General features: G+C 46.3%; 2 protein-coding genes across 2 annotated transcripts; both read left to right on the forward strand.

Annotated features, from left to right (window-relative positions):
* Window positions 1-7,233: 7,233 nt before the first annotated feature.
* Window positions 7,234-14,023, forward strand: LOC123187002 (uncharacterized). Its single transcript, XM_044598749.1, has 2 exons — window positions 7,234-7,846; window positions 12,349-14,023. Exons 1-2 carry the CDS (start codon window positions 7,545-7,547, stop codon window positions 12,908-12,910), a joined length of 864 nt encoding a protein of 287 aa, XP_044454684.1. The 5' UTR covers window positions 7,234-7,544; the 3' UTR covers window positions 12,911-14,023.
* Window positions 14,024-16,981: 2,958 nt separating this feature from the next.
* Window positions 16,982-18,869, forward strand: LOC123186991 (uncharacterized). Its single transcript, XM_044598739.1, has 2 exons — window positions 16,982-17,288; window positions 17,424-18,869. The coding sequence occupies exons 1-2, from the start codon at window positions 17,010-17,012 to the stop codon at window positions 18,561-18,563; spliced, it is 1,419 nt and encodes a 472-aa protein (XP_044454674.1). The 5' UTR covers window positions 16,982-17,009; the 3' UTR covers window positions 18,564-18,869.
* The last annotated feature ends 2,275 nt before the right edge of the window (window positions 18,870-21,144 follow it).

Raw genomic sequence — 21,144 nt, forward strand, 5'->3', positions numbered from 1 at the left:
GTACTGTGTATCTGACATATCCTGTCCAGGATTTTATTTAGGTTGGATGGATCGTCCCTGTTATCCTGGGGGGCGATTTTTCCTGATTTTGTCGTGAGCCTTTGAATCCGGCATTGACTGCCGTGCTCTTTGGACTTTTGTCCTTAGTCCAGCGACGGTCCTTGTTGCGTCGCGGTTTTCCGTTTCCATCCCTAGTTTCGGATGTACTTGGGTCGCTGGGGCTGCACCTTGCCAACCAGCTGTCCTCCCCTGCACAAAAGCGGGTCATGAGGCTTGTTAGTGCGGCCATTGTTCTTGGCTTTTCTTGGCCGAGGTGTCTGGCGAGCCATTCGTCTCGGACGTTATGCCTGAAAGCTGCTAAGGCTTCGGCGTCCGGACAGTCGACTATCTGATTCTTTTTAGTGAGGAATCTATTCCAGAACTGCCGAGCTGATTCTCCGGGTTGTTGAGTTATGTGACTAAGATCGTCTGCATCCGGAGGGCGGACATAGGTCCCTTGAAAGTTTGCTCGGAAAGCATCCTCGAGCTCTTCCCAGCTTCCAATTGTGTTTTCGGGAAGGCTTTTAAGCCAATGCCGGGCTGGCCCTTTAAGCTTAAGGGGTAGATATTTTATGGCATGGAGATCATCTCCTCTAGCCATGTGTATGTGGAGGATATAATCCTCGATCCAGACTCCAGGGTCTGTTGTTCCATCATATGCCTCTATGTTTACGGGTTTGAATCCCTCTGGGAATTCATAGTCCAGGACCTCATCGGTGAAACATAGGGGGTGTGCGGCGCCCCTGTATTTGGGTGTGCCGGATTCTGATGATGGCTTCATAGCGTTGCTTACGAGAGCTTGCTTTCTTGGCCCATAAATGGACCTGACTGGGCCATGATGCGAATCCTTAAGTGGGTCGCATGCCGATTTAGGTGCGGCGCCGCTTGCCGCTTTATGGGGTCGTCTATCCGACCGTGTGGCTTTTTCATTTTTTGAATGCGAGGGCTCTAGGGCCTCTTCGTCGAATTCAGGCAGTAGCTTTCTTTTCGGATAGCTTTTAGTGCGGCGACTGTCGCCGTACTTATCTGTGGTATTGATTACTTTGCTCCATCTAATCCGGAGTGCGTCTTCCGCTGTTTTTAGCTTCCGCTTCTGCTTCTTTAGGCTGCGTGCAGTTGCAACGAGCCTCTCGTGGAGATTCTTCTGCTCCATAGGTTTATTCGGCGTGAGGTCGTCCGGAATGCCGTTTTCGCCGGAGGAGGGATGTTCGGTTTCTCTATCCGTGTTGCCCTGTTCGGACGGTTGCTCTAAGGCCTGCTCGTCGTCTACCGGCTCGTCCTGCTCTATGGCTGGGTTTTTGTCGAGGCGGGGCTTGGGTCGGCGTTTACGCCGACGCTTTGATTGCTTTTCGGGGGGTCGATCTCCCGTCCCATCCCCTTTTTCCTCGTTGTCGCTTCCTTTAGGGGTATCCACCATGTACACATCGTGAGATGAGGTGGCTGTCCAATGCCCTATGGGCGTTGGTTCGTCGGTATCTCCTGCATCGTCATCCATGCTGTCGATGTCTCCGGAGTCGAAGTTGAGCACGTCGTTTAAATTGTCGACAGTGGCTACCAAGTGGGTGGTGGGTGGGCTTTGAATTTCTTCATCGTCCGTATCCCATCCTCGCTGACCGTAGTTCGGCCAGGGCTCTCCTGATAAGGAGAGAGACTTGAGAGAGTTCAGGATATCGCCACAAGGCGAGTGCTGAAAGATGTCTGCGGCGGTGAACTCCATTATCGGCGCCCCATCGGATTCGATTGGCAGGGGCGCGGGGGGTTCGGAGTCCGGGAGGAGTCCGGATCCTCGGAGTCACGGGTCGTGCAGAGTGCGGGGCTAGCGTTCGGCTCGATCGCTTTCGGGATCGCAGCCCCCGAGGTGACGTCCAACCGCTCATCCTCATTGGCGCAATAGGCTCCGAGTTAGGGGTCGGAACCGATGCGTGTGCGGCCTCCAGGACACTGTCCGGGGCAGAGCTAGATCATGCCCCTCGAGATAGTGCGGCGCGCTTGGCCGTGGCTCGAGCCCGTCGAAGATCAAGTCTCCGCGGATGTCAGCCGTGTAGTTTAAGCTTCCAAACCTGACTTGATGGCCAGGGGCGTAGCTTTCGATCTGCTCCAGGTGGCCGAGCGAATTGGCCCGCAGAGCGAAGCCGCCGAAGACGAAGATCTGTCCGGGGAGAAAAGTCTCACCCTGGACCGTATCGTTGTTGATGATCAAAGGAGCCATCGGGCCTAAAGGCGACGACACAGAGGAACTCTCAATGAAAGCACCAATGTCGGTGTCAAAACCGGCGGATCTCGGGTAGGGGGTCCCGAACTGTGCGTCAAGGCCGGATGGTAACAGGAGACAAGGGACACGATGTTTTTACCCAGGTTCGGGCCCTCTCGATGGAGGTAATACCCTACTCCTGCTTGATTAATATTGATGATATGGGTAGTACAAGAGTAGATCTACCATGAGATCAAGGAGGCTAAACCCTAGAAGCTAGCCTATGGTATGATTGTTGTGTATGGAGTTGATTGCCTACGGACTACAACCCTCCGGTTTATATAGACACCGGATAGGGTTAGGGTTACACAGAGTCGGTTACAATGGTAGGAGATCTTGAATATCCGCATCGCCAAGCTTGCCTTCCACGCCAAGGAAAGTTCCATCCGGACACGGGACGAAGTCTTTAATATTGTATCTTCATAGTCCAGGAGTCCGGCTGAAGGTATAGTCCGGCTACCCGAACACCCCCTAATCCAGGACTCCCTCATTCACCTTTTCCGCATCTGTGCATCCTGCTGTGGTCAACTCCCTAGTTGTCTTGCGGAGCCAATCATCTGCTACTATCGGCTCGGTGCTACTAGAGAACACCGGCGGATTCAGCCTAAGAAAATGGGCTAAGTGGTCAACAGGTGGTGGTGGTGGTGGTGGGTTGTTGTTGTTGTTCCCCTGATTCTGATTCTGGACTAGCAACTGCATCAATGTGTTCTGCTGCTGGATCAACTGAGTGAGCTCCGGTGGGAAGGTAATTCCGGGGTCACATCTCGGAGGCATCTGAGGGTTTAGAAAATATGAGATTAAGAATAGAGGGGGTCTAGAGAGAAAACACTACCCATATGCACATGAGGCAAAACAAACAATTCACTGCATTCAATCAAACAAGGGCATACAAATCGATCTAACTGTCGCAACAGTGCTCGGACTACTATATTTACATGGTGGACTACTACTACTGATGAGGTGGTCTACTAGAAATATTCTTCGGTTGCAGACTCCATGATATCTGCTCCAGCTTCATCAACATAGTCATCATCACTATTATCTGGATCCGAGTCGGTGTCGTCGATGATGATGTAGTCTTCAGGGCGAATCTCCTTGGGTTCTTCGTCTTCTTCTACTGATGTAGGGCCTCCCATAAATATTCCAATCTTCTTGATCAGGTAGTCATTCTTCTCCACTAGTACTTCGATTTCCTCTTCATAATCTTCACGTGTAGCCTTGAGTTCTTCCTCCAGTTCCTTGATTCTTGTCCTCGCCTTCTTCAGATCTATCATGTCGGCGCACATCTGGTTCTCCTGACGTCGAATGTGCTGGTTTAACTCCTGGATAAAAGCTGTAATTGATCTATCCTTCTTGGTGCTGATCATCTCCTAGTGCGCTCATCTCGGCGCCCACAAATCTGGTAGATAGTATCCTTGAGATCATTGCGGTAGACTTCTCCAATACATCCCATGGCGATGTGAGCTGCCATGCTCCTTCCTAGACTCCATGTCGGTGCATCAAAGGAAAACTCTATGGGCTCGGTGACTGGCATGAACGTCCTTCCTGGAACTTGAACTTGAATCATCCAGCGCTCCTCTTCAGGTAAAGTGGCGTTGTAGGTTCCGGTGAAGCTTGGTACTCCGATGTTTAGGTACTTAGTGACTTCCTTCAGGTGACGTCCAAAGGGTGTATCTTCATCCAGCTGTGTGAACTTGTTCATTGCATCCGCCATCCTAAAAGAGTAGAAAAGATGAGGAGTCAGAATGAGAAGAGTGAGTAGTGATCTAGGGCTTTAGCTTAGTGGTCGTGTCCTACAGTCAAAGTGTGCTCTGATACCATCTTGTAGCGACCAGACCTCAAACGGTCCAATCTCTGTGCTCCGGTGTCATCCCTGGATCAGTAATACTGACACCACATAGTACTTGAAGGATTTATAACAGAGTAGCAATCACACACTTATTACATCGAGTGTCTCAAAAGAGAACTTATTACAATAAATATGGCTTAAGGCCATCTAATCACGATAACAGCGGAAGGCTTGGAAGATAAGTGAGTACATCAACTCCAACAGCATCACTGAGTATAGAACCACGACCTAAAAGCACCTTACTCGTCGTCTGAAAAGTCTGCAATATGAACGTTGCAGCCCGAAACAGGTCAGCACATGGAATATGCTGGCAAAGTAACACATAGAGAGCAATGAAAGAATAAGGCTATACTACATGCATATTTGGCTGGTGGTAAACTCTATGGTTACAGTTTTGCGTAAAGCCAATTTTTCCCTGCTGCAAAGGAATAAATTTTATTTAACTATCATGGTAGTTGTTAAACATTGAGAGTGTAGACACCCTCTCAATCCCAATTAAGCATCATCATTAAAACCCAACAAAATTAATTTAGAGTGACATGATGAGATTCACATGATAATCCAAGTACTAGATACTCAAGATGTCCATAACCGGGGACACGGCTAACCATGATTAGTATATACACTTTGCAGAGGTTTGCGCACTTTTCCCCACAAGACTCGATCTCCTTCGTTGGGATTCTCGCACTATATAATGTTTGAGAAACGGATGACCGAGACATAGTTTTTCAGAAGTGCTTGCACCTTACAAACGGGTAGACCGTACCAACCGACATCCCCTACATCTGCTAGTCTACCACTGTAAGAGTTCGCACGACTTAGTCAACTATGCTAGAGCCTATAGTAGCTTGTGGCTGCACATGGAAGTTTCTAGTATGAAAAATCTCATGATCCCTTTGAGCCTGGGTGGCGGTCCAAAAGAAAAACAGGCAATCGCTGAAATACCCACGTGCCTCAATCCACCCAGATGTGTGTTTAGGTTGCCACCTTAAGTAAACCATTAATTTAAAAATCTCACATCTGTCGTGGATACACTCACCCAATCCACGTCTACTGGCATCGCATGGAATAACAAGCAAACGTAGAAGTAACTCCCAAAGGTTTGATAATAAAACAGGTAATAGGTACTACCTCATCGACTTCCCAAACCCATAATTTAATTAGATCCTAATCATGCAATGGTGTGAGGATTGATCTAATGCAATAAAACTGGGTAGTAGGAGGTATGATCAAAGAGTTACTTGCCTTGCTGATGATCCGCAAAACCTAGCAATTCGAAGTAGCAAGCGGCGCACTCCGGGTACTCTATCGCAAACAAACAAGTATACAATAAGTACTCATCTAATGCACAGGTAAAACTCGAATAAGAGATCTAACTAGATAGTTCAACTTAAGAACTCCGGTTGGCAAAAAGAATCAAATCAAACGAAGCAACGAAAGACAAACGACGAAAGAAACAAGCTTCGTTTACTATTCTGGATCTAGGTCAAATTTTACAGAGGCAAAAACTTGTTTGACTTCGTTAAATGGAAAGAGGGTTTCGAAAAGAAACTCCAGGTGCTTGAATCGCCTGATTCCGATAAACGAGCGAAAAGTTAAATTAGAACGAAAATCGGATCAGAAATCGCGATCAGAAATAATCGCGGAATAATCCGAGAAAAAGAAAAACGATGGATAGAATAACGAACGAACGTTCGTTTTCTGGAACTAAACGATGAACGCGTTCGTTAAAACGAACGGACGAGCGAACGCTCGCTAAATAAATAAACCGGAAAAAAATGATCTATTTAAAAAAACGAAAACTAGGGTTTTCTAAAAAAACCGAATCGGTTTTTATCAAAAAACCGGGCGGCGGGGCGGCTACCTCGGCTCGGTCCGGCGGGGCTCCGGGCGGCGGCGGTGGGCAGCATCGGCGGCGGGGCGGTGGGCAGCATCGGCGGCGGGGCAGCGGCGGCGGCAGGCGGCGGTGGCGGCAGCAGCGGCGGCGGGGCGACGTGCGGCGCGGCTCGGCGGTGCGGGCGGGGCGACTCGGGGCTCCCAGGGGGGCCCCGGGGTGGCTATTTAAGGAGGGAAGGGGGGCCTTGCTTGGGGAGGGGGTCGGTGGCGGAGGCGTGCCCGGCTCGGTCTCCCCGAGTCCGGCGGCAGCTCGGCGAGGGAGGCGGTGGCCTCGCGGGCCGACCTGGCTCGGCTGGGCCTTTGGCCTAGTCGAGCGCAGGTTTTTTTTAAACAATTTCGTTGAAATTAAGAAAAATTCTAGAAAAATAAATAAAAATCTAAAATTGCCAAAAAAAATCACAGTCTAAATAAAATATTTAGAACAGGATGAACATTTTCTTGGCTCTAAATGCAATTTTTCAAAACGTGCAATTTTTCCTAAATTCAAATAAAACCACGAAAAAACTCCAGAATAAAACCTTATTTGATTTTTTTATTAAATCCTCAATATTTCTTTATTTTGGGAAAGTCATTTTATTCCCTCTCTCATATTTTTATAATAGAAATAATTGAAGATAAAATAAATAAAATCAAATGATTCTATTTTCAAAATTTGAGAAAACTCAAATATGAAAATAATGAAATCCCCAACTCTCTCCGAGGGTCCTTGAGTTGCGTAGAATTTCTAGGATCAACCCAAAAGGCAAATAAATATGATATGCGGTGATGATCTATTGTATAACATTCGAAATTCAAAAATTGGGATGTTACAGACATCTATAAGACGGAATGTGTGCTGGGTTCGTGGTTCGTGGATGACAGGTATGGTTTCCTCCTTCGGCGTTTTAGTCGTGGTGGGGTGCCAGATCTGGAGTCCGATGACGTGTCCGGGGTGTAGCCCCGGTCTAATTCGTTCAACGGCAATGGCTTTACTTTTGGTGAGCCACCTTGGAGATCCGCAAAGTTGTATATCATCGATGGAGCCGCGTCGAGCTCGGGTGAGGAGGTGATCCGACATTTTTTTCTTCGGTGGCTGTTGTGGGGGTGCGAGAGGCAGGTTACCGGCGTTGGTGTCAAACTCAGAGATGTTCTATTATCTTTTCAGTTTTGTCACGTCGGTATTTACGTGACTTCTAATTCTAATTTGTTTTTTATGATATAAATGAGACACGTATTATCATATAAAATAATACCCAAACGGAACCTAAAAAATGGTCAGTTGAATATATCCAGTCGCAAAAAAAAAAGAATATATCCAGTAGAGTTTAGCCCAAGTCAAACGTATATATCTTATCTGGCCACGAGACGGTTGCTCCCCACCGCTTAGCAGTTAGCACGCCTCGTCAAATCAAATAACTAACCGTCCCAAGAACTTGAGAAGACCTCGCTGCACCCAATCCCAACCCCTGAACCCTGCCCCCTGCCCCCCACTCTCCTCGGGATCGCCTTCTCCTCGCAGCCCGGCCGGCGATGGGTGGAGGGATGGCAGCAGACCTGACGCACGGGGCGGTGGCGGCGCTGGTGTCGGGGCTGGGGCAGGTGATGGGCGCCGTGCTGCAGGTTGTGGGCGCGCCGGGGCCAGCGCCGGCGGGAACCGTGGCCGGCACGGGGCAGTTCGGCCTCGTGCTCTCCGACGGCGTGCACTCGCTGGAGGCGGTGCTGGACGTCACCATGGACGTCACCATGGACGGCCTCGTCACCGCCGGCCTCCTCCGCGCCGGCTCCGTTGTCCGAGTCCTCGACTACCGCTACAGCTATGCCACGAACCGAAGGTACTGATCACCGTGCGACGGATCGTTAACTCCCTCTCCCCACATCGATCGGTGCTAGATGGATTAGGGTTTTGCAAGGTTTTTGTGCGTGTTGCCGTGATTCTAATCATGCGTTAGGGTTTCGCATCCAGTCTAAGTCTAACTGGCTCATGCGGTGGAATTAACTTTCACCATTCAGGCAGGACCCCATGCAATTTACAAATCTGGAGTAAGTAACCTGACATCTATTTTTGGTAAACTGGGATCGGCCGGTGTTTCCAAAATTACAACCTGCTAGGGCTAGACTTGTCTGTAGGGATAGTTATTTTGTGCTCGGATCAATCACGTACCGAGAGTGTTTTATTATGTCTGTATATGTATCACATAAATCCTCCACAGCAATTCCAAATAGTGCTGGCTGCACGCAAACCCACCTGATAGCAGAAGTTTATTTGGAAGATCGGAATTCTGGTTTTTCCTTTATCTGCTTGTGGGTTTAGCCTTTCTTGTTGGATGACAATAACGCCCACAAGTTCGGTCTGGGGACCCCAGACCGAACGAGTTGCTTGGTACCAGCTGTCAACCTACCGAACAATTTCGTTCGATAAGGAAACACCACAGCCCAAACGCTCTGCTCATCGGTCCCTACAGGCCTTTTTCGTGTAAAAACCCCTCCAAAAAATAAAAGACCAATAAAAGAAAAGACCAGATTTTCACTACATTTGCCATTGTCCTTAAAAAAAACTGGGCTTTATTAGTCACAGCAAAATCTGAGCTTTATAAAATACATTTGTCGTATTTTGCCATGGCAAAAAAACTACATTTGTCATTGTCCAGAAAAGTAAATTTATCGTAGCAGAAGAAAAATAGAAACTAGAAATTTTTCATGAGCGTTTAAAAAAATGCCGTGTATGTTATAGTAATTTGCCATTGCGATACAGGAAGATTAGCCATGCGAGAAAAATGAAGGTAAATTTGCTGTGGGAAAAAATTAAATTTTGCCATGGATGAAAAACAAATGAAAAAATCCTATGGTTCAGAAAAAGTGAAAAATGTCATTTTTGTATCAACTACATTTGCCTGATCCATAAAACTAAAAATGCCATGTGCACATAGAAAAGAGGTATTTTTGCCTTGTTGCGAAGAGAAAATTCACCATGGTTTTAAAAAAAAGAACATATAAAAAATGTTCTAAGCTCATGGCAAAAACGGAGTAGTAATTGCCATGGCAATTTTGTAGACTTATGAAAAATTGGGTGAAAATTGCCATGGTCCAATAAAGAAAAAGTTAGCCATAATCCAACCAAAAAAATTACCATGGTCCATAAAGTGAAAAATTGCCATGTTGGAGGAAAAATTTTGCCATTATCCCAAGAAAAATTTCCATGGTCCATAACATGAAATTGCCATGGTACATAAAGCAAATTTACCATAGTTTGTAATTAAAAAATGTTTGACATCATCATGAAAAAACAAGAACTTGCCTAGGAAACTAAGTGAACTTGCCATGGGCATTAAGTGAATTTGCCGTGGGACATCTAGTGAATTTGCCACGGCAAAATCACTAAAAAAAAGTTTGCCATCATCGTGAAAAAAGAAACTTGCCATGCGCATTAAAGTGAATTTGCCATGGGACATCTAGTGAATTTGGCATGGCAAAATCACTAAAAAAATGATATCATCGTGAAAAAAACACTAAATTCAATTTGCCGTAGGACATCTAGTGAATTTACCATGGCAAAATCACTAACAATTTTTTGACATTGTTGTGAAAAAAGAAACTTGCCATGGCAAATTAAATTTTGCCATTGTGTTGTGTAAAAACGTGGTAATACTTTACCATGAGACATAGGGACAAACTCCAAAGCACTTGCATGTGATCGCTACAAATAAAACAAGATTCTAGAAAGTTGCCATGATTAAGAAGACATTTGCTGAGAAAATTGCCATGGGCTTGAACAAAAACTTTACTAAAATTTGTCATGGCCCCCATGTACAACCACATGCCATCTTCAGCAAAAAGTACTGTCCTACTGCCCACATGTAAATTGCATATTTTGTAGATTGAAGGTCCAACCTCTCCCAGGAAATGCATGCTAACTGGATGAAGATTGTGGCTAAAGTACTATTGGGGCGCAAAGCAAAAAAAAAGAGATACATTTCAAAGAACTTCATCCAATAAAGGGATACACATGTCGTTGTGCTTTTGAGAGCAACTAAAACATTTGGTCAAGTTTGAAGCCACAAAATTTTCAGAAATTTTTTTTGTTTGCTATTTTTTACTGTTTGTCATAAAATCCAATAAAGAGATGTTTTTTTTACAAAAACATGTCTCTCGTCGCAAAATCCGTGAAAGCAAAAACTATTATCACATTAACAACTAGATATACAGATTAACATGTGGCTCGTGTGAAAACACCAAGACTAGATTTTTCAACATAAATGCTTCGCAATACTAACGTTTAACTAGAAAAAAACAGTACTGTGGTGCCATCTCAGGCAAGACAACATCAATATTAGTAACAAGCACAGTAATTTTTAATAGCCGACATGGATTTTCAACTAGTACACAATTTGTATCTCCTTCTGTAGATCGTATACTTTTCTAGGAATACGTCTCTAACACACTATAACTTAATCATCAAACTAACACTATAACGTGAAGTGTATTTGCATCTCCTTCTGTAGATCGTATACTTTTCTAGGAATACATCTCTAACACTATAACTTAATCATCAAACTAACACTATAACGTTAAGTGTTAATTTGAGGACCTGCTTTTTAACTATCACCAGGAATATTTTTTGCGATTTTCCTCTAGTTATCTTGGTGTCTCCGATCTCGCAGGTTCTCTTGATTTACCAGAGCAAATGTACCTTTGTTTTTTAACAACATGTGTTCGGACAAATTAACCCTTCTCGGTCACACACGCCGAGCGGCCTCCCAGCGACACAAACGCCGGACAGAGGCAGACAAAGGAGACACCATAATTTTTCCGGCGACGAACGCTGCGGCACACGAACGCATGTATCTTGGCTTTATTTCTCACAACGACTCGAACACATACATGGAGATGGAGGTACACACAGTACTACACAGAGGAGCTCTCCTGCCGGCCGGGCGCATATCACGGTTCCGACGGAGGCTACGGGGCTGTTTGGTTCTAGGACTACCATTGCCACACTTTGCCATAAATTTTTGCCAAACTTGCTTAAGTTTAGTTCATTAAAATAAGAGCCACAAGTTGGCAAGCCTAAGGAAATCTTGCCACACTTTTTATGGGTATGCTATATGGGGCCCAAGTATGGCTTGCCTAAGGTGTGGCTTCAACCAAACACTCACCTAAATTGATCAAACTTGCCTAATCTTAGATGTAGCAATCTTTGACAAAGTTAGTCACAAACCATACGTCTACCTCATCTCTGGCTCCGCTGTGACTCGGCTCATACCGTCTCACACAAGAGAGGGTTTTATACGCGTGCACACACACCCACACGCATGACCAGGCCACAAGCACACGTACAAAGCTAACCAACTAACCCGGCCGCACTACCAGCACGACTCACACGGCGCCAGGACTCAGCCACTCCTCTCGCCATGGCTGCATCACATGCATGCATGCCATCCACTAACAGCCGACACCGCAAGCAACTCGTGTGGCCTGGTCATGCGTGCGGGTGCGTGCGAACAGGTATAAAACCCTCCCTCCTGTATTGCTTTATAAAGTGTACTCGGCTGTGAGGCCATCAGTGAGGAGCCTGAGGAGAGATGTAGTCTTCAGGTGCGTGTGTGCGCTCACCATGACGAGTAGTAGCCCGATTTAGTCTCCAGGGCATGTAGTCTCCCATGTAAGTGCTACGGTTTGTTTTCGAGCCGGGTATGTTCCCTGAAAAGAAATTGCCGTTTGCGTGGCATGGCGCCGTTCGTGTAGCATTGGCATTTGTGCGTCGGAAAAAAATATCAGTGTGCTCCTTCCTTCACCTTCGTCTGTGTTAGAGAGAGAGAGAGAGAGTTGGTCTGGGGTGTGTCCCAACAACATGCACCACTCTATGAATAGGAAAATCTTGTAACGATCAGAGCAGTACTTTAAAAAATGTGGTGAAACAATGTTATGTCACCCGTTAGATTCACACACTATTACAGGTTTAAGTGCTACGGACTAATGGACAAATTTATAAATACCTTGTCTTGAGTTTGTAATAGTGTACATATGTTGTTTTGTGATTATTTTTCTTAAGACTGCAAATTTCCGAGCTACAGATTGATTTTACTTTTACTGGTTATTTTGCGAGTTTTCACTTGTTTTTATCAATTATCATAGTCTGCATGAATGTTATTTCTGGTTCAATTCTTTTGTTTACTCCTTTGCTCTGGTTGATTTTCATTTAACGGTTCTGTTTTTGTCAATGCAGTCTATTCCACTTCCACGCAACTTTTCTTTCAATTGAACTACTTATGTGTGTTTTATCCGTCCACAATTATATAATATTTTCTGTTATGTATTCTTTTAATTTTCTGTTCAGGGCCTTCGTTGTTTTCCAGTTCGAGATACTGCAAGCTGAGTGCACGCTGATCGGGAGTCCCACAATTTATGAGGTCAGTGACGCCGCTCAGCCGAAGAACGGATGCTATTCTGATAGACTGGGCATATATAGGCCTGACATGATCTCAAAGGTTCAGCAAGGTGTTACCAACATAGCATGTTCTCGTGATCAAGGCTTGGCAGGTTCCTCTCGTGCTCCAAGGGTAGAGCATGCTGTGAACAATCTGCATGGATTTTATGATTTAGTGTCAGCCCAGAACACAATAGATGCCAATATGCAGCAGCTTTCACTGAGGAATCAAGGCCAAGGGCTCGCGGCTCCTCCGACAAACTGGGAAGGCTTCGACTGTACCGGCAATACATACCAAACCATTGCACAGATCAAGGATGAGAACTTTAGGATGTCCAGTCAACCTGACTTGATCACGGTTGTGGCTGCAGTTTCACATGTAGACAGTGGTGCCTTCTGCTACCCATCTTGCGCCTTGATGTTCGACGGTGAGAAATGCAATAACAAGCTGAAAGTTGATGGTGATGGGTAGTGGTGCACGAGATGCCTCTGGAGGTCCCAGACCTGCGAGTACCGGTACATGCTGAACTGCCAAATCAGTGACCATACTGGTTCAACCAATGCTACAGTCTTGCAAGAGGCTGCCGAGGAAATAATTGGCCACACAGCACAAGAACTCCTCATGATAAAAGATGTCGAGAAAGACGGTGTAAAATTTGAGGAAATCATGCAGGGGATCCTTTGGCGTCAGTATGTACTTAAGCTGAGAGTCGAGGGGCATGGTGTGATAACGAAACGCAGCATAGTTGAGGCTGAGAAGTTGGAGTCACCGTATACGAGCCATCTCCTAGGGGTGATCGGCAACCTGTTAAAGAGTGATTCGTCCTCAACTCCATGGGTGCAATGTGGCGTGGCCCCAACCGCCCGTCGTCCCACAAATCTGAAGGCACAACACACTTTTGGAACTTCCAACAACTCCTATGGCAGCATGAGGAGCACCAGGGGCGCAAGCTATCTACACTCCGCCGATCAGCTTCCGCATTTCTCTACTCCACCATCAGCCTATGGCAGCATGATGAGCACGGGTGGCGCAAGCTATCAGCACACGTCAGATCAGCTTCCACATATCTCTACTCCACCATCAGCCTATGGCAGCATGATGAGCATGGGTGTGGTGCGACCTATCGGCACATGGCAGCTTCCACAGATGTCTACCCCACCATCAGCCTATGGCAGCATGATGAGCACCGGTGACGCAAGCTATTGGCCTTGGGAAGGTTATCTTCCATAGATTCCTGCTCCACTGTTAGGAACAAGAATCATGTAGGAGGAGCTAATATTTCGGATGGAACAGGCGCAGCAAGGGATGGCTCAACGATGATCCACTGCAACGAGGCAGCCTCGCGTCGGAGGCTGCCAGACAACTCTGCTTGTCAGCTTAGTTATATTTATATATGAACATATGAAGTTTGCTTTGAGTGGTGCTAGTGTGTGGAATTTTATTTATGTGGACGGTGGGTATGGGGCGAAGTGCCTCATCCTGTTCTGGGTTTATATGGCCTCAGCTTCCGTGTTATCGAACTTCTGCTAGTAACTTGAGTAACATCAAGCTATCGTTTTGATCAGTGTGTGCCTTTTATGCTCGTGTTGTTTTTGTTTTGTTATTTTGAAATTTTTTTTATACTCCTATTCTGATCTTGGCTGATGGGCTGATCGATGGTCTTTCTTCTGTCACTCATTCCTAAGATTTTTGTAGGGTTCGATCTATCTATTTTCGTTTGTTTGTGTTGGTGTTCCTGTTTCCGTTGCGCCCCTGGATTTCGCTTAACTTGTTATTGGTCCATGGTATACAGCGGCATTAGCTCAAAGAAGCAACAAACCATCTCAAGTCAGCAAGATTTTGGTTTAGCAAAAAATATGTTTTTAGTCCCTTAATGCACAAAGTGTGTGTTTGGGTCTTTTTTGTCAACATTTTATCCCTCCTGCTTGGCACGATTCATCCAAAACCATATCGAGCAAGGACGCGGAGTATTAGTCCCGAGCTCATATGCTCAGTAACAAACAGTAAAATAAAAATAAATAGTAAAACCATTAAAAACTGAATATATCTTTTTGTGTGCAAATTGTGACAAATGTTCTCGGTGCTTGAAATATTTTCATCTCGAAATAACATTTGTGAAAGTCGTGGTAAAAAACCGACACTCCCAAAATGCTATTCTCGAAAGCATTTTAGAGTGTTGTTTCTTTTTTCATGACTTCCAAGAATGTTATTTTGAGATGAAAATTAGCAAGCACTAAGAAAAATTCTCAAAGTTTGCACCAAATTTTTTTACTTCGTTTTCAATTTTCGGATTTACTATTCATCCCGAGCTCATTTGAACTCGGGAGTAGAAGGGGACTTTCATATCGAGCGATATATTAGTCCAACAAATAATGTTGGAGTACCCGCCTCGTGCGAGCTTTCACGGGCGTGAGTGCCCTCCACGCCGTCCGTTGCACGGTGGTGCACACTTGGGCGACGTCCCTCGGGGGTCCATGACGGATGGACCGCGGGTGCGGCCAGGGCAATCGTCATGTGGTAACTTCGGCTGCGCCGACGTATGTCGTCCTGTCATCTGACCCACGCACGAGAGACGGGTCAGACCCGCCTGTCGGCATCTTCGTCTCGTGTTCTGCTAGTTCAATCACAACAGGCGGGGTGTGTGTCGCGCCAGCCGGCCAGTGCGAGAGACTGGCTCAGCGAGGAGGCCCGAGGCCCTCCGCGTTGTTCGTTTCACGCTGTCCCTTAATTTTGCACATAGTATGTGTATGGGTCTTTTTTGTCAACATTTTATCCCTCCTGCTCGGCACGATTCATCCAAAACCAGGAGGACGACACGGGGTTTGTTGCGGCGTTCTTTAGATGGGAGTATGAGCTGGGGAGTAGAAGGCGACTTTTCATATCAAGCAATATATTACTCCTATAAAGAATATTGGAGTACCCTCCTCCTAAGAGCTTTTTCGGGAGAGAGTGCCCTCCACGCCGTCCATTCCATGGTGGCGCGCACCTGGGCGACGTCCCTCGGGGGTCCATGACGGATGGACCGCGGGTGCGGCTGGGGCTATCATCATGTGGTTGAAGAAAGTATGCCCTAGAGGCAATAATAAAGTTGTTATTTATATTTCCTTATATCATGATAAATGTTTGTTATTCATCCTAGTATTGTATTAACCGGAAACTTAGTACATGTGTGAATACATAGACAAAACAGAGTGTCCCTAGCATGCCTCTACTTGACTAGCTCGTTAATCAAAGATGGTTAAGTTTCCTGACCATAGACATTGTATTAACCGGTGGTTATTTGATGAACGAGATCACATCATTAGGAGAATGATGTGATGGACAAGACGCATCCGTTAGCTTAGCATAATGATCGTTTAGTTTTATTGCTATTGCTTTCTTCATGACTTATACATGTTCCTCTGACTATAAGATTATGCAACTCCCGAATACCAAAGGAACACCTTGTGTGCCAACAAACGTCACAACGTAACTGGGTGATTATAAATATGCTCTACAGGTGTCTCCGATGGTGTTTGTTGAGTTGGCATAAATCAAGATTAGGATTTGTTACTCCGAGTATCGGAGAGGTATCTCTGAGCCCTCTCGGTAATGCACATCACTATGAGTCTTGCAAGCAATGTGACTAATGAGTTAGTTAGGGGATGACGCATTACGGAACGAGTAAAGAGACTTGCTGGTGATGATATTGAACTAGGTATGATGATACCGACGATCGAATCTCGGACAAGTAACATACCGATGACAAAGGGAATAATGTATGTTGTTATGCGGTTTTGACCGATAAAGATCTTCGTAGAATATGTAGGAACCAATATGAGTATCCATGTTCCGCTATTGGTTATTGACCGGAGATGTGTCTCAGTCATGTCTACATAGTTCCCGAAACCGCATGGTCCGCACGCTTAACGTTCGATGACGATTTGTATTATGAGTTATGTGATTTGATGTACCAAAGTTTGTTCGGAGTCCCGGATGAGATCACAGACATGACGAGGAGTCTCGAAATGGTCAAAACATAAAGTTTGATATATTGAAAGGTTATGTTTGGACACCAAAATGATTTCGGATAGGTTCGGACATTTTTCCGGAGTACCGGGGGTTACCGAAACCCCGGGGGGTTAATGGGCCTTCATGGGCCCTGGTGGAAGAGAGGAGGCGGCGGCCAGGTGGAGCCCCCCCCCCCCCCCCCCCACCCCCAAAGCCCAATTCAAATTGGACCAGGGTTGGAGGATTTGCCATGCCCTTCAGCTAAACTTGCTATCCTTAGCTAATATATGTTGCCATAAAAAACATTCGATTTGTCATATCTAAAACTTTGACGATAGCAGGATATTTGAGTCCCTAAAATTATGGTCAAAGTTCGACCCATAGTACAAGAGGCTTATAGAATGTTCCTAAACAAATGATGCGCATATATAAGTTTTTTTTTGAATCATTTATACGCGGTTTCAAAAGATTCCTTCCTTGGAAGGAACTTGATTGATTTTTAAATTTAAACAAAGACTCAAAAAAGTCAAAGAGCAACACGCTGGGCCACCCTGGACTGGAAGGTTCCGGGCTCGAGCCCATGGCGGAGACGGTGCCGGCGACGGCGCTGGACATCGACGAGATCCCCTTCGCCGACCTCCTCCTCCTGCTGCTCTCGCCGGAAGCGGCAGCAGCGGGCGACGCCGATGGCCGGCGGCGCCGCCTCCTGGCCACCGTCTGGGCCGCGCTCGGCCCAGGCGGCACCGGGCTTCTGGCCGTCTCCGGTGTCCCGCGCGCCGCCAACCTCCGCCGCCGGCTCCTCCCCCTGGCCCGCCGCCTCGCAATCATGGACCACCCTTCCCGCGCCCACCTCCTCAAGGTAACCAACCCCTCCCTCTGTAGTCTCATCGTCTTCCTCCTCCCGCCCCCTGTTCCTCTTCCCAAACTGCGATTGCAGTGCGGCGGCCGTGGATTGACAGTGATTTCCTTCAATGGGGATTTGATTCCATTGCAGAAGTACGGATTGGGCAGCGACGTGCCTCTTAAGAAGCCCGACAGGTCCGTCTCCTCCTTCGCGCGGCTCCTAAGGCACGATTCAGGCAAGCTCCACTCCCTGGAGTCGATGTGCGAAGCCACCGGAGACACCGAGATCAGGCCTGGTTGTCCGGACGGGGAACAAAAGGGTGATGCTGATGATGACATGGAGAACCTTGGTGATCTTTTCAAGGAGCTGGGTCTGTGCATGATGGAGCTTGGCATCTTGGTTGCCCGGGCCTGCGACATTGTTATCGGTGGGAATCAGCTGGAGCAGAGCATTACCGACTCTGGAAGCGCAAAGGCGAGGCTCATCCACTACCACTCTGAGTTGGATAACAGGATTATCAAGGAGATGAGCAGCACAAGGAGGAAAAACTTGGCAAACAATGCAGCAGCAGCAAGACCTGTATCGGATCACATGGATACATATCAAATGCCAGGATCAGAAAGATCGAAAAAAGATGGGATGGCCGTTGTAAAGTCAGCCGAAGAAAATGAGTCCCAAGGTGCCGCAGTACAAGGTCATGTCAGCACGATTTCTCTTGTGAACTTATGGCAAGAGTGGCACTACGACTATGGAGTGCTGACAGTCTTAACAGCGCCATTATTCTTGCGCTCTGCTCTCGGACAGGAATGCCCGGTCAGCGAAGAATGCTCTGTTCCTGATGGGCACTCACACCTGCAGCTCTTCAGTAAAAGGAGGATTTTCTCAGTGAGATGCTCCCAGGAGAGCTTTATTGTTCAGGTTGGGGAGGCAGCAGGCATCCTGTCAGGGGGGAAACTGAGATCTACGCTTCATGCTGTCAGTAGACCTTTAGGCTTGCCAAACATCAGCCGAGAGACTTTCGTGGTTTTCCTACAGCCGTCATGGGACAAAACTCTACCTTTCTCGGGTTACTCTTGTGCCGATGAAGATGATTCAAGTGATCACATGGAATTGGCTTTCAGGGGTGATGGACCAGCCGGGTGTTGTGGTGAACATATACTGATGCAGGAGATTCTGAAGAAGATCCCCCCGCTGTCGTCAAGGCTGAAAGAAGGAATGACGTTTGCAGAGTTTTCTAGGCAGACAACAAAACAGTATTATGGTGGTGGAGGCATCCAACAAAACAGTTAACCAGAAGACGTATGGTGATGGAAATGCATCTCATACAAACCGTAATGAAGTACTGAGTTCTACACCGTATGTTGAGAATCCACTCTGTAATTACTCCATGCCACAGTATGCACTTTTTATCTTTGTTGATGGCTTATTTTCTCGTGCAGTTGTGAAGTCACAGTGTTTCGACCTCAAAAGTGCTGGTTTCCAATAGTTCAAAGTTCTTGTGTTAGTAAGTTTAGCTTCCTAAACTGATATTGATGATAGAGATGTAAAAAATGCTTACTTGCTCAGTTGTAAAAAATGTTAAATATTTCAAAACTATTGATGTGTCTGCATTCTCAGTTTCTCTTTTTCATTCTAAGACTGTTGGGTTCCTAGTGTTGCATCAGATCCAAGGTGTTAAAGTATCATATGATCGATATACAGTAGCAGGAAAGCATGTATCTCTCTGGTTCGTTGGTAGTTTTAGCTTCCTAAACTGATATTGATGGTAGATATCTCACGTCAACGGAGGAAATCTGTCCAGCAATGGTTGGCAATTAGTCAACAAAATGCCCAGCTGCAAATGAAGTTAAATGTTTGAAAACTCTACACTTTGCAGTATCCCCTTTTCTTTCTAAGACTGCAGAGATCCGAATGGTGGGTTTGAACTCGAAGTCTTGTTAATTTTGTTCCAGATCAGAGGTGTTAAAAGTAGGGTATGATCGGTATTCAGTAGCAGGAAAACCCTTATCTGCTGTGCATGCTGGATAATAGTTTTCCCCTGTGAATCATTCAATTCCACTGTACATGACTTAAATATTCTCATGCCACATCGGTGCGGTATACAGTAGCAGGAAAACAAGATAAGCAGTGTGGTCTATCTTGTTTTCCTCTGTTTTTTTGAGCGAGGATGATCTATGTCTCTTGTAAAGTGCAGAGCTTGATTAATTGTCACCGTGATTTCCTGCTGAATTATACCTTTAACTCCTTTAAGTCAAACCATACGAGTATGTTTCATCAAACATGAATATGTGGTATCTCTGCCTATTGACGAATAGCTTGCTGTTGAGGGTAGTTGTCAGATTGTGTGATAGCTTGGAATCCATTGTTTGTTCCTAACAAAGTAGCAGGAAAAGCGGTGCACTGAAAGTGTAGCGCTGGTCATGGTTAAATTGATTATGTTAAGTTGTTAATTGGTCGTTTTGCGTAAATGATGTTTGTTGGTTCAGTTGTTCAACGTATGATGCTTTGCCTTTGCTTAGTGTTATGGCAAGCAGAACTTCAGTATGAACTTATGAGGCTATGTGGTGTTTGCCTACCGTTCTGCTAGGTTTTTTAGTATGACATCAGCTTCCCTTACTCTAGAATATGTGGTGATGATATAACTGCTATAGTATGTAAAAAAACTGGATATAACTAGTATTTGCTTGATTACTTGTTCATATGTTCAACACTACAATTGCATAACCTTCACAGCCGGTCAGCTGCCTTTCGCCGGCCTTCCATATAAAGCCTTGTTTGGCAGGCGGGTATTGGCAGGGTTTCTAAGGGTTTATCCCGCTCAGATTGAACATCCCTAATAGTCCCAAGTGGGCTGTTTGGTACGCGGGAATTGTGCTAGGTCAACCCCAATTCCCCCCCATTTTCCCGTGTGAAACCCTTGATGCCCCGTGGAAACGAAGCGACGAGCTAAGGGTCATGGATCTCTATTAGCGTTAGCCACGGCAAGGCGATGCCCAACAAAATCTCCATGCCACAGTTACCTCCAGACGACACCCAACTCCTACCGCCACACTCTTTTCCTGGCAGCAGTGACCTTCTCTCTACTACGATTATCTTCCTCGTACTTGCCCTTCGCCCCCCTTTGTGTATAAAACCACACTACTGTAGAAAATGGATTAGAGATGAGAAAGGAGGGATGGGGGTGGGGGTGAGTCGGGGATTTGGTGAAGGAGAGGGATTCACCAAATCACCCACTATTGGTGGAGCGTCAGCGGGCCCCCCTCCCCCCATACAAAATTGCCATGGAAAGCACAATCTCTCTTCTAATTTTCCGGCGTTTTAATCATCCTAGTTGTTTGCCCTCGCTTGGCCCCACCTTGGATTTTGTTCACGCTCCGCCACCGTCGGCCACCATGGGGTCTGAAAAAACCTCCCGCGCCAAACAAGGCCCAAGAGGGAGGGGGCGGGGGTACCGAAACGCCAAACGACCATTGACACATGAAATTCCAGTAGAGGCGGGGGTACCGAAACGCCAAACGACCATTAACACATGAAATTCCAGTAAAGGCGGGGGTACCGAAATGCCAAACGACCATTGACACATGAAATTCCAGTAGAGCCGCGCAAAGACTCGACACACCAAACCATCGACACCTCCCCGTCAGGTCCGAAGATTGCCCCTATGAACATCCTTGCCCGCCAAAGGCTTCCCCTCGGCCCTTCTCCGGCTTTATCTTTGCGCACTCATGATCTAACCCTAGAAACTCGCCTCCGTCCGGCCTGCAGGCATCGACCCACGACAGTCGCCGGGGAGGCAGAAGACGAGAAAACCAAAAAAAAAGAAAAAAAAACAGTTGCTTGAAGCGGCGAATCGATCGAAATTTTCAGTTTC

The sequence above is a fragment of the Triticum aestivum genome, chromosome 1A, assembly GCF_018294505.1.
Source record: "Triticum aestivum cultivar Chinese Spring chromosome 1A, IWGSC CS RefSeq v2.1, whole genome shotgun sequence".
NCBI classification, from domain to species: Eukaryota; Viridiplantae; Streptophyta; class Magnoliopsida; order Poales; family Poaceae; genus Triticum; species Triticum aestivum.

Coding starts and splice junctions, on each gene's coding strand:
- LOC123186991 (XM_044598739.1), top strand. CDS start 17,010: ATGGCGGAGACGGTGCCGGCGACGGCGCTGGACATCGACGAGATCCCC. Junction 17,289..17,423: donor CCCGCGCCCACCTCCTCAAG/GTAACCAACCCC, acceptor ATTCCATTGCAG/AAGTACGGATTGGGCAGCGA.
- LOC123187002 (XM_044598749.1), top strand. CDS start 7,545: ATGGGTGGAGGGATGGCAGCAGACCTGACGCACGGGGCGGTGGCGGCG. Junction 7,847..12,348: donor AGCTATGCCACGAACCGAAG/GTACTGATCACC, acceptor TTTTCTGTTCAG/GGCCTTCGTTGTTTTCCAGT.